At 40.6% G+C, this 12,402-nt stretch overlaps 2 protein-coding genes across 7 annotated transcripts in view; one reads left to right on the forward strand and one right to left on the reverse strand.

Moving 5' to 3' along the window:
* dnah5 (dynein, axonemal, heavy chain 5) overlaps positions 1 to 6,393 on the reverse strand; it is a 72,890-nt gene extending 66,497 nt beyond the window's left edge. For both annotated transcript variants that reach the window (XM_049025492.1, XM_049025491.1), the window contains exon 1: positions 6,107 to 6,393. In XM_049025492.1, coding sequence (XP_048881449.1) covers positions 6,107 to 6,277 — 171 coding nt within the window. In that variant the 5' untranslated portion in view covers positions 6,278 to 6,393. The remainder of the gene's footprint in view (positions 1 to 6,106) is intronic.
* A 2,358-nt stretch (positions 6,394 to 8,751) lies between these two features.
* The window catches only part of LOC125748800 (triple functional domain protein-like), a 101,153-nt gene continuing 97,502 nt past the window's right edge, over positions 8,752 to 12,402 (forward strand). The window contains exon 1 of one of the 5 annotated variants that reach the window (XM_049025435.1): positions 8,752 to 9,062. In XM_049025435.1, the coding sequence (XP_048881392.1) occupies positions 8,993 to 9,062 (70 nt within the window). In that variant the 5' untranslated portion in view covers positions 8,752 to 8,992. The remainder of the gene's footprint in view (positions 9,063 to 12,402) is intronic. The other 4 variants (XM_049025424.1, XM_049025429.1, XM_049025425.1 and 1 more) reach the window with 4 other exon arrangements.

Consider the following 12,402-nt stretch of genomic DNA (forward strand, 5'->3'; position numbering starts at 1 on the left):
TTCATCCACAGGACTCAGGGCTCATTAGAGTTCATTATTACAGAAATGACTGGAATATACCACAAATCTATTGTGCCATTCTGTAAAGCAAACAGCACACTGGATGGGCAGAAGCATGAGATCTATACAGTATGTGGGTTGTGTACTGGCCTCACGCATGTAACCTAGTAACTCTGCCACTATATAGAGTAAAGTTTGCATGTTTTCCCGGTGTTTTTGTATGGCTCCTTAAATACCCTCACAGTATTACATTATTATTAACTATAATAGTTTAAAAATGACCCCCAAAGCTAACTATTCAGTTAAGCTAACTGTAGTCCGAAGATTTTATTGTGAAATACCAGAGGAAGTAAGACTGCTTCAATGTTGTCAACACTAGGGATGATTGCTACGGCACTTTTCATAAACATGATGTTATCACAGCTACTTAAGAAAGGGCTACAATCTTTGTATCACAAACAGCATGGAAATAAATTGTTCATAAAGTCTGGAGTGAGTTCTACAGTCCTTTGGTGAAAGAGAGTAAGAATAGTTGCTTTGAGTTATAGAGGAGGACCAGAGGACACGTCAGACAGCAAACGGCGTAGTCAGCTAGCAAATACACAGGCTGCTTCAAACAGCATAAAACAATCGCTGTCAAAGTATAGTAATACTCCTACTGATGTCTTTATAATTTTATATATTCATGTTTTAATATATTTCACATATTCTTAACTGAGTAATGAAGACAGGGACTGCCTGAAATAGACTGTGTAATTATTATATTACAATATTATATTATCCTGCAATGTATTACTATCATTATTATTATTATCGTTGTTGTTGGTATTATTATTATGAATATTAATATATTTTGTTATTATTAATAATTATAATAGCAATCTTTATTTCTATAGCAAATATAAAAATACATATACTGTACATTTTAAGGAATGCATAGTATTTCAAATAGATGATCAACTGAACCACCAAAGTCGTTACATAAGAATAGTTTACATAAGAAACACAGAAAAAAAATCACTGTCCATCCAATAGCACGGGATAAACAGTTATCATGTGAGACGATGTGTAGCGGTGGCTTTGGTCCTTACCACTGCTTCATTGGACTGAGGAAGATTATCGAGGCTTGGACGGCTTTAACAAAGCTAGCACTATCTTCGTCAATTCCGCCTTTAAATTTAAGTTAATAAATTACTATACTGTATACTGACTTTGCCTTAATTCTTTTTTACAATTGGCTAGCCCCATGGAAGTTCTGAAAGGGTCGCGAGACAGAGTTGGAAATGCAAGCATTTTAAAACCAGCAGGATCCTATGCTGGTGAAATTTCTCAGCCCCAGTCATACAATTAACCAATATAAACGGGGTCTGCAAATGCTTACCGCCAAACTAGTGAACACTAAACCAATCCAAGAAGCCAAACCACAGATGCTTAATTTAAAATCCACTGGAACATCCAATCAAATTTGTACGATAGGCATTGATTGGCGTAAATTGCAGAGTGCACTGCGTGCTTAATCACAGCGTTGATTCAAACCTATACTTGATATGGGGTCGCGACTGAGCTGGCATGATAAAAGCTTGGTCGCGGTGCAAAAAGGTTGAGAATCGTTGGGCTACCTTATCTGAAAAGGCAACGCACAGCGCTGCATTTAAAAAAAAATATGAAGTTTTATTGCCACCTACTGGCCTGCATGAAGCATCACCGTTTCCTCATACGGCCTCCTCTCATCTGGGGGTGATGCTACAAACGGAAAATTTTTATGGAAACTGGTGTGGTAATAGCATATTTTTATATTCCCGGTATGGGGAATATATTTGGTTTTAGGACCAGTCTACAACCGCTGCCACCACAGACCCTTTCTCATTAGAGCAATAATTTTAAAAGTATCTCAGTAAGGATTGAGACAAATCACCCCAGAATTGAAGCAGTGTCACTTAGTGACAACTGATATGTAAATGATATGTGAAAAAGTATTTCATAGATCTTATGCCTGCTTCACATAAATATTATATGGATGAAGATCTACGCCTGATTTGATTCTGAGAGAAATTGCCCCAAGATTAAAGCAGCAAGGGAAGGAAAGGGGAGCTGTAGAAGACACTTGATCTTGTGAACACACTAACTCTAAAAGTATTTCATGGGTCTTTGTGGACACGTTGTCTTGGTGACAATCTCGAAATGTTCAAATTTTGAGACAAATTTAATCGAAACTGAAGTGATAGTGATAGCAGAGAATGACAGCCTTAGGCTTGATATTTTTACTGCAATTCATCAATGCATTTTGGCGGATCTTTTTCAAAGTTGCAGACACATTCTGTGGGTGAAAATGTGGAACTTATATTTTGAGAGAAACATCAAAATTGAAGCAGCGCCACATAATGATATCAAAGAACAGGGCAACATCAGACACTTATACTGTTAACATAATAACTCAAAAAGTATGTAAAAAACACACCTACTAAACCTGGTCATTAGCTGGTGAGCTGAATAAGGTTTGAGGAGGAAAGTCGGCAAATCGTGTTGCAGACGGGTCCTCCAGGACCATGATTACAATGCCAGAAAAAAATGTACAGTCCTGGTACTATTTTGCTCCCCAAGGTACAAACAACATTAATGTACCCCCAATGTCACAAAATGTTCCTCAGAGTCTATTTCTGTACCTTAAAAGGTACATTTACCTACAGCTAGAGCACAATTGGCAGACCCACAATTTTGCCCTTCCGACTGCAGCTTTAGGGCCCCCCATGATAAATTTTGGTAGCCCATTGCACTGGGAAAATGCTTGAGGGGGCAGATGGCCAGTCCAGCCCTAGTGATTAAGTGCATGAAACCTGCTCTTTATCCAAAGGGCACTTTGGTATCCTTTTGGCAAATGGTTATTCTGAATTTTATGGGGGAAAACAGTTCACAAAAACAAGCATAATATGCATATAATAGACTTCATATTATATAAGTATAAACTGATAATATTCAACTGACAGTAATATTATTTTGGGTAGAGCCTTAAATTAAAATATGTCTGCAGAGGGACTTAAGGACTGTTCGCATTCCTGCTCTCATTGATAATTAATAGCTAATAATGTCAACAGCACAATTCATTACCACCTTCTACATTAAGGATGATGTGTATTACATGCCGAAAAGAACTGTACTACAAACATGGAATTTGCTATGTTCGAACAATAAAGAGACTTATTTACTTTCCTTTTCAGCAATATTTAATCACAACTGTACTGTGTTGGACAGTTGCTGGGTGGCGCTCTTTGATGATCTTGAGACGTCAGCCAGTTATTAACTGTCTAATAATATCTTCTTCTTTCGGTTTTATAAAATGATGTTCAATGCCAGTGGACTGACTAATGCGTTTGTCTCTGTAATTCCCACATGGTGCCTGCAAAATAATTGTTTCAGCAGAGGATTTCGGTCCCCAATAGTTTAACAAAAAAAAATGAAATCTAATCCCATGACGTTCACAGAATTTTCGCTAGTTCGCGCTTACATATTGGGGTGTATCGTGGCCTATTCGGAGTATGAACCTTTATTTTTAAGTCTGAAATGGTCTGGTTTGGCCACAGGGTGTCGCACTTGTTTCTCTTTGCTGCTTTATTACACAAACTACCTCTGTCGAAGTCTCATTGTGTTATAAAGTAAGACAAATGCTAAAATCTAATAATGCAGCTTTTCACAGCGCACGTGCATAAAATGGCCATTCAGATTCTGCAAAGCACCTAAATAACTTTGAAAGACAAAGGCAAAATTGTATGACTTCAGTATCCAAAGCTAATTAAAAGTCACTTACATATTTTCATAAAGTCTGTACCTAGGCCTACATATTTAAGCACTGAAAGGTACATGTTCCCCAAGATCCAGGCTACGAATGATACACAACATGGGCGATTTCCCCTTGCAGAGCCCACACAAGAGCAACTATGTAGCTCTCAGTAACAGATCACTCAGCTTAATAAGTAACTGCAGTTCTGAGGGCCTTGTGTTTTATGCCCAAGGGCTCAGGACCCCATGACCCTGAACAGGACAAGCAAGTACATAAGGTGGATGGATGGATGGAAATGAAACATCCTTCAGTCCTTCCCTAACCTTATTGCAAACTTCACCTTTTATTGTTACATGTATTCCAAGGAGCACAGTGAAATTCTGCGGCTACAGTTGTACAGAAGGGGACAGATGCTTGGGGGGCAACAAGGCAGGCAACAGTGCAGCAGCAGGTGTATGCCCCTGCTCTTTGACCTGTGAACATATACTATTCGTTTGTACAATGCACTGAAATAATGCACAGGTATTTCCAGAATAACATTTGTTATAGGTAAGCATGGTTTTTAAGAACATGTCGGTAACAACATTTATGCTGTCAGTTTCGGTATGTCTTTTTAATTACAGCAGCTTAGTTTCCAAACCTTTGGAGCTCCGTTAATTTGAGTAGGGACTCTGCTGCCCATCCATCCATCCATCCATCTATTTTCCAAACCGCTTATCCTACTGGGTCGCGGGGGGACTCTGCTACCTAACTGGCTAATTCTGCTTAGAACAACTGGGTTAACAGTATACCATATATTGATGATATTCGTTCCATTTCTTTATATACAGTGGGCCCTCGGGTTACGACCGGTCTGACCTACGAACAACTTGGGTTACGACCAAAATTTTAATTTTGATTTACGACCAACGTCTTCAGTTACAACTCGAAAGCCGGTCGAGGCCAAAACGTGTATCTGCTTGTGCGGCTGTAAACAAAGAGGCGAGCTGCCCCGAGAGCCGTAAGCGTCAAGTCTGAGCCCAGATACGCCTGTTTGTGGACGTAATTTCGGTCAGTGGAGTGCTTTATATAATTAATTTCGCGAATTGCCATCAGAATGCCCCCCAAAAAAAGCTAGAAAAGAAGCTAAGGAAGTATGAGAAGGTAAAGAAAGAAAGAAAGAAAGAAAGAAAGAAAGAAAGAAAGAAAGAAAGAAAGAAAGAAAGAATCGAAAAGAACAAGGAATCTGTGCAGAATTATGACAGTGCCGTTCGTGTGACCGATCTCACTCATGCACAGCAGTTCGAAATCCACCTCCACAATCGTACAAAGAAAAGATTTGTATAAGGAAGCTAGTGTTGCTAAAGGTGTTACTCAAATTAGTAAGTCACAATCAACAGAGTTATACGAGGCAGAAAGGCTATTATTAGTGTTGGCAAACGAAATGCAGATGGCAGGTAATAGTCTGAGTCTATAGCTTGTGAAAAAGCTAGGGCTATAAATGCAGACCTCGTAGTTTCTGGTAAACTACGCACATTATAGAACTCTTTTTATTATGGAGGGGTTAGGTAAGAGGTAGGGGCGGCATTGTGGTGCAGTGGTTAGCACTGTTGCCTCACACCTCTGGGACCCGGGTTTGAGTCTCCGCCTGGGTTACATGTGTGTGGAGTTTGCATGTTCTCCCCATGTCGTCGTGGGGTTTCCTCCGGGTACTCCGGTCTCCCCCTCCCCCACAGTCCAAAAACATGCTGCGTCTAACTGGAGTTGCTAAATTGCCCGTAGGTGTGCAAGTGCGAGTGAATGGTGTGTGAGTGTGCGTCAACCCATCCTCGGTTGTTCCCTGCCTCGTGCCCATTGCTTCCGGGATAGGCTCCGGACCCCCTGCGACCCAGTAGGATAAGCGGTTTGGAAAATGGATGGATATATATATAAGGGGTGCTTTATGGGTATTTCCCATAAAGGGACATTATGATTATTTCTTATGGGAAAAATAGTTCTGACTTGCGACCAAAGTTACGACCAGCCCTCGCGAACGAATTGAGATTGTAAGTCGATGGTCCATTGTAATTATCAATGTGCGATTGATGTGAGCACTAGACGAATATTGCACGCCTGTTTAAATACATGCGAAAAGCTTAATAGTAAATTATTGAGTGGAATCGAAGGAGGGCACGCAAAAGTGGGATGAATACTGTGTGGATGTTCAACGGATTGCAGCTCTCGACACCGATCAACATGTTCCCGATCAAAACTTTTAATGTACTGTTTCCTTCAGCTACGAATTCCATCCCACTTGGCAAAGTAGGACGTACATAAACAATACAGTAGGCGTTATATATGGAAAAAACAAACCTGTATCTCCTTTATGTTCTCCATGGGGGCAGCGGTCTGGATAAGTCTAGTTCTCGTGTTAGATTTTGCTGCGCGTGAGCTGACGTCCTTATTGTCACTCTGTTGGCTTAGGTGATTAAATGCGTGACTTGCACCTTTATCTGTCATGCCATCGCCGTTGTGCAAATCCATTATGGGTATTTCTTCAAAAATCAATGCAAAATGAAAAATAACGTGGCCAGTTTGAGGTAGCGGTCTAACTAATCTTAACCAGCTAAAGCTTCCACCTCGAGCTGTCCCCACCAGGCGCTTGTTGATCCCGGGTAACCATGGATACGCCGCCGTGGTCCCTTTAAAGCGCGTGAGGTCCCACGCGTTTTCCTTGACATAATTTACATACAGATGGAAGCGGGTAAATGTGAACGTGCTTAATGTATCTTTAGGGCATAACCGCAAATAATGTAATCGGATAAATTCTCTAAATAATTTTCTACAAAAGCTGTTGCAACGAAAGCATTATATAGGTAGTCACAGGCGATTGATTACCTCCTGTATCAGGGATTATTTGTTTGCTTGTTCATATAGATATATTTTTATTTGAACCGCAGATAGTTGTGCTTAGGCTACTCGAATCCATAATAGGCCTAGCGCAGTAACAAAATGAAAAGGTGGTATAAAGGAGTTCCATTGTTAGCTTTTATTTAGATTTTCTCCTTAATCAATAATACTCAACACATTTTATTAAAGAAAAGCTATGGAAATGTCTGTATTTAAAATCAGAAAAAAATGCAAGAATATCGCTTTAACAGGTTGGGTATACAGTTGACAAGATAACAACATGAAATATACTGAGATACCGCTAATTTGTGTATTCAAATGAGAAAATTCTCACGAGGCTGAAACAGCACAAATAAGTATATGAAAATTTATATGTGGTACTTTTGGAAACAACGTTTTTAGAAGCAAAACCCGTTTAATTAAGTTTTGAAGCAGCTTTGAGGAAACATAATTTGACAGCTGATATGTTGTTGGGTCTCCTTAGACTAAAAATAAATATATTATTAGGCACAATATTAAAATACAATGTATGTCAAACAAACTTTTTATGTGTCTTGCACATTGCATTGGAACAGCACGTTCATTCTTCATTGCAGACCTGCGGTACTTTAAAAAGCATTAACTTATACATAAAATGAGAGATAACAGGAATGAATCACCCAGCACTAGAGGTACGAAGCCTGATTGCTACCATTTGAACCACCCACTGCCTCTTACTCAAAGTTTGAAACAAACTTCAATTTGGACAATGAACACCATTATTACTAAAACACCGTAACTAACATTAGCAGGATCGATATACTTTAGTATAGCTATCAAGTTTGATTCATGAAACACAAGAGCTGTCGTTTTAGAACAGGATCTTTAAGAGATTACTACTGTACAGTTACTTTGATTAAAAAACATAAACTGAAATTTGTTCTGCTTCATAACCTTTGATAAAGCATGATTTTTTGGGATTATAATTTTGTTTGGCATCTTCGTGATTGTTTCTTTGGAGGTTAAATGGCTGTAAGCGTGGCTTCCGGTTTGTTAGAGTCCCTCCAAAGCTTTTTATTGGTATTTGGAAAAATAAGAATGAACACAGACGTTATAATTTACTGCAGATGTTTTCTTCCAAAACATTACCATTTACATGTTGTACATTTCTATTAATGGTTCAAATTCAGATTGTTTAACTTTGTAAACACAATAAAAAGTTTTACCAGTGGGGAAAATACAATTTTGAAAATCATACAACATTAAATTACAATACGTTTTTTTAAACATTGTTATTAATCGATGACTGTGACTTTAAAACACAAACACAACTGATGAGAGACAAGGTTTCGTTCACAGGGGCGGTATTTACAGAATGCCAGCCGTCCCTGTCTTTCATGTAACCTGCACCTGTTGTTGTTGCAACTAGGATAAAGACGGATCAGATAGATGGCTTTATAGGTCTAACATGTTATAGGACAAGATAAACTAGAGATTTGGCCGAATTTCAATCAGTACTCTTTTAAGTCTGTGTGGGGTCATTCCATCACACATCATGTAGTATATAAGCACATGCTTCAGTGCACAGCTTAAAATGCAAGTGTGTCATTGTGAATGATTTCTAGGGAGGGCGGGGGGTAATAATTAGGTAAATATTTTAAATCAAGGACTGCCAGTTCCAGAACAGAGAACACATACAATGGACCAACAGATAGTAATCTTTGGAATTATGCATCTTACCAAACAGACCAGAAGCTACGACGAGAGAGAAATTACCCTGTAAATCACCACAATCTGAAAACAGGGGAAGATACAGAGTCATAGACAGAGTTGGGGTCAGATTTAACACCCTGATACTAGCATTTATTTAATTAGGGTTTTTATTACCATGATTACTAATCAGATATAGCCTATAATAAAAGATAAAACTATTAACCAAGTGTGGTGCAAGACAGAATTCAAAGCCAAGTATTGTTATTTAATGCGTTTACAGATTTTCCTACTGAAAATGGTATAAAAAATACGCATGATCTCAGGGGTATTTTTTATATATATATATCAGTTGTTCGTCTTCCCTCCTTTGCTGCGCGCTTATTATTAAGCACTTTTCTGCTCGGTGAAGCTGCTGCAGGGATCTCCAGCCCCTTCACTCATGAGCTCCATCAACCTGCTCACTAGCGCCGCCGGACGGCCGCTGCGGTAAAACGTATTATCCAAGATGGAGGCTTGCGCCTGTTCTTCGCCTTAACCACGGAGCGGTGACTTTGCTTGTCGCTATATAGGCGATCCAGCAAAGGGCTGCCTTTCCCCCGTGCATTACGCCAGCTTTCAGTCCTTTTGGGATTTACATTCAGCGCCTGATTGCGAGCCATGAGCTCCGGGGAGGGAGCGGATGAGACGGCGAAGGACGCGGCCGATATAGCGGCGTTTTTCAAGTCCGGTAAGGCGGCGGGGAGAGACGTGCGCGGCTCCTGAGGCAGGAGCGACGCTCCGTATATAAATGCGGGGGGACATTGTTAGAAGAGGGGATTAACAAAAGGGGATGCCGAGGCGTAGAGATGGGACATGCACTCGATAGTGTGTCCCGTGCCCAGCTCGCTTAGAATGTTTATTTAAACATTATCTTAATTGAATGGCAGCAACATTTAGATCAGGTAACCTTTGCTGGTTAATTTGTATCATCCGCACTGTCAACAACAGGGGCTGGAGCGATGCATGCAAGATCCGTCCGTAACATGCAGCAAGGGGGAAGGCTTTATATGCATACGGCGTACAGGCTGAATCGTTGAATATTGCAAATATAACTGCACCATCTTGCTTTTGGAGAAAATGTATTAATTTAAATGTAATTCTATGTCTGCATGATGGTATTGACAGAGTACCAAGCGCTATCTAGCTTGATGCTCTCAGTATGATGATAATATAATAAAGCTATTTTAGGATCAGCATTAGGGTCCAGCTTTTAATGGTTAGTGTTTTATTATAATGTATGAGAGATTACTGCATCTTCGAAAGTATTTGCACAGAACATGGGCCACATATGCGATGCGATGCCCGCCTGGTGTTATTGTGCTTTTCGATCCATATATGATGCGTAATTTCCCGGGAGCCGGTGTCCGGGTGCTGCCTGCTCGGCCGCGGGGGTCCGCAGGTCGCCTCCCGGCATTGTGTCTGCTGGGAGGCGGGGTTGTTTTAAACGCAACCTGAAAATGGGAGTTAGCGCTTTGGGGAGGAATCACGCCTCTTATCCGCCTTTGATGGACTGACAGCCCGGCGTGCATTTCCTGGACCTTTGAGTCACGTTTTTGGGAGCCGTTGCTGGACTTCCAGGGTCTCAATAGCCATCATCACTTTGAAATATGAGGATGGAAATTGAGTGATGATGCATGATTTTCGGAGGAAAGCTGTATTTTACGTAAAAATACTGGGGATGCTGCCTTTCTGTGTATTATAAATAAATTACATCGGAAAGCTACTGCTTTTGCAAAGGTCTTGCGTGCTGGTTAAAGTTGGGACAATTTTTTTTTTGCCTTCATCTGAGGGTTTGGCAGTATTCGAGTCTTATTGTGGTCTATTGTCATTTGTACAAGTACAGTAAAATGCTTGCAGGAACACCTCCCTGCAGAGTTAACAAATACCGATGATGAACAGTAAGCAGCAAATAACAGAGGAGTGAAAACGTTTGGGATGCTAATGTTAGCTAGTGGGATGTTTTTTCTCTCCCTCCATCCTGCCACCCTGTCCTTGCTTCGGTTAGCAGGGTGTCCCTTCGTCGTGGCGAATCATGTCCCTCGACCTGCGTAGTCATGGCACCCTTCTTCCGGAGCCGGACGGGACCAGCTGAGGTGAAACGCCCTTCCCCCTGGAGGATGTGGAGGCTGCGGAGGCTGCGGGGGCCACCAGGGCTCCCCCACCCCTCGCCTCCGCGCACATCATCCTCGCTGCTTGGGATGTGGCTGCGTGGTGCAGCATGTAACACAAGATTACAGTTTCAGACGCTTCGGTTTAACGCATCCAGTGCTGCATGTGTGCGAGATGCGAGATGAGGGCTCGTTTTACCCAGTGTGATGGCTTTATGTAGCTCATGAAAATCATGATCATCATTTAGTGCATATTAAAATTATACCGTTAATTTTCATATACCTATGAAAATTACTGGGTAAATTTTGATATGCAATACCAGGAATATTAGCCTACTCGTATCACAGCTTTTTATTGATTTCGTAGTTCAGAAATTGATTCTATTTGGCGTGTTCCTCTTGGATATTGTGTATCGTTAAGATGTTTTTCTTTTGGATGCCGACAGAAATTATATAGGTACATATATATCCGACCTGAAGTTCACTGACAATCCCATTCATGCTTATCTTTCACATCAACCGAAGATTAAATGCTAATAAAATTAGCTTTAACTCCAATATACATAACTAAAAATGCTAAGCCTGCTTGTTTATGCACGAACGGTTTGTTTCCCTGTCCTGTAGCTAATGGTCCTTATATGCACTTGCTCTGTTGCGGTCAGCATTAACACTCTTCCCTAACGGCTCTGGATGCCTCTTCCCTTCAAAGCCATCTTCTTCAGTCACTCCTCCGTAATTTCAGTCCAGGAGAACATCAGTGTCATTAGCAGCCCAAGGCAGGAGAGCCAGCTTGTTGTCGTAGGACATGTTTAAAGCGCATTGATTCAGATCAGGCTTCGGAATGGATTTTATCTTGAAGGTATCTTTGGTGTTCAAAGAGCAGGGAGCCGCTGATCTGGGGCCTTTGTGGATGGGAAGATATATGCCCAGTTCTCTTTTAGAAAGCTGTGCTGCCATTAAAATGTCGTGTCGCAGAATATATTAGACGTATGTGGTTCTGTTTAGTTGAAAGTCATCTGTTTGCCCTTAGTGTAGTGTAATTTTTCAAGCATTACAAATAATACAAAAAATTTAACTTTCTGTTGTAGAATAATGAAATGTTGTTATTATTGTTTTTTTTTTTACTGATACATCCTGACTTACAGTCTTGGGAAACAACATTTAACTGTTTATGAGACACAGAAGTGTTAAGATTTTTTTTTGCTTTAAGGATGTGAGCTTGTAATACTGCGGTCTAACCTACGTTTTGTCCTATGTTTAAATGGGCAAATCTAATATATATGGACAGACGGTTCTCGTGGTTGGTACATACCTGGAGTGTGTGTGCCTGTGTATAAATCAAGGACTACAAACGTAGAAATTCAGATGTTGGGGGAAGTTCTCGTGTGTGAAAATACCTCTTTTTCACATTTTTGGCAATTTTTGTTCATCAGCTTTCATGTGTTTTTGTGAGTTATTTTGGTCACGTATTACAAGGAACTGTGAATCTGATATTATGTTAGCGAAGTAGCAGTGACTTAGGGAACTGAAGGGAGGTTCTAAGTGGTGAAGGAGCTGACGGAATCCCTCATCCTTCTCTACAGAGAACGGCTGATCCTCCAATGCAGTGTCCTTTATTTTACTAGTTATGTCTTTCACACTGGTACTGCTAACTTTGAACACTGAATAAAATCTAAATATCGGCTGGCAATTTCCACAGATGTCGACACAACAGTCAGATCCTGATATTTAGAAAATTTTGAATGTTACCCGATATATTGTGCATCTCTCTGTTACACCATAGGTGCTCTGTGAGGGCCTGTAACGCACTTTGTCCTGGGCCCCCTTCATTTCCAGCATGATCGCTGCATCACAGTGACCCTGACTGGTAACTCTTAACTCCTAAGCCAGTGTGCTTGCCTTGGGAATGAAGATAGAGAG

This window comes from Brienomyrus brachyistius, chromosome 9, assembly GCF_023856365.1.
Source record: "Brienomyrus brachyistius isolate T26 chromosome 9, BBRACH_0.4, whole genome shotgun sequence".
NCBI lineage: Eukaryota > Metazoa > Chordata > Actinopteri > Osteoglossiformes > Mormyridae > Brienomyrus > Brienomyrus brachyistius.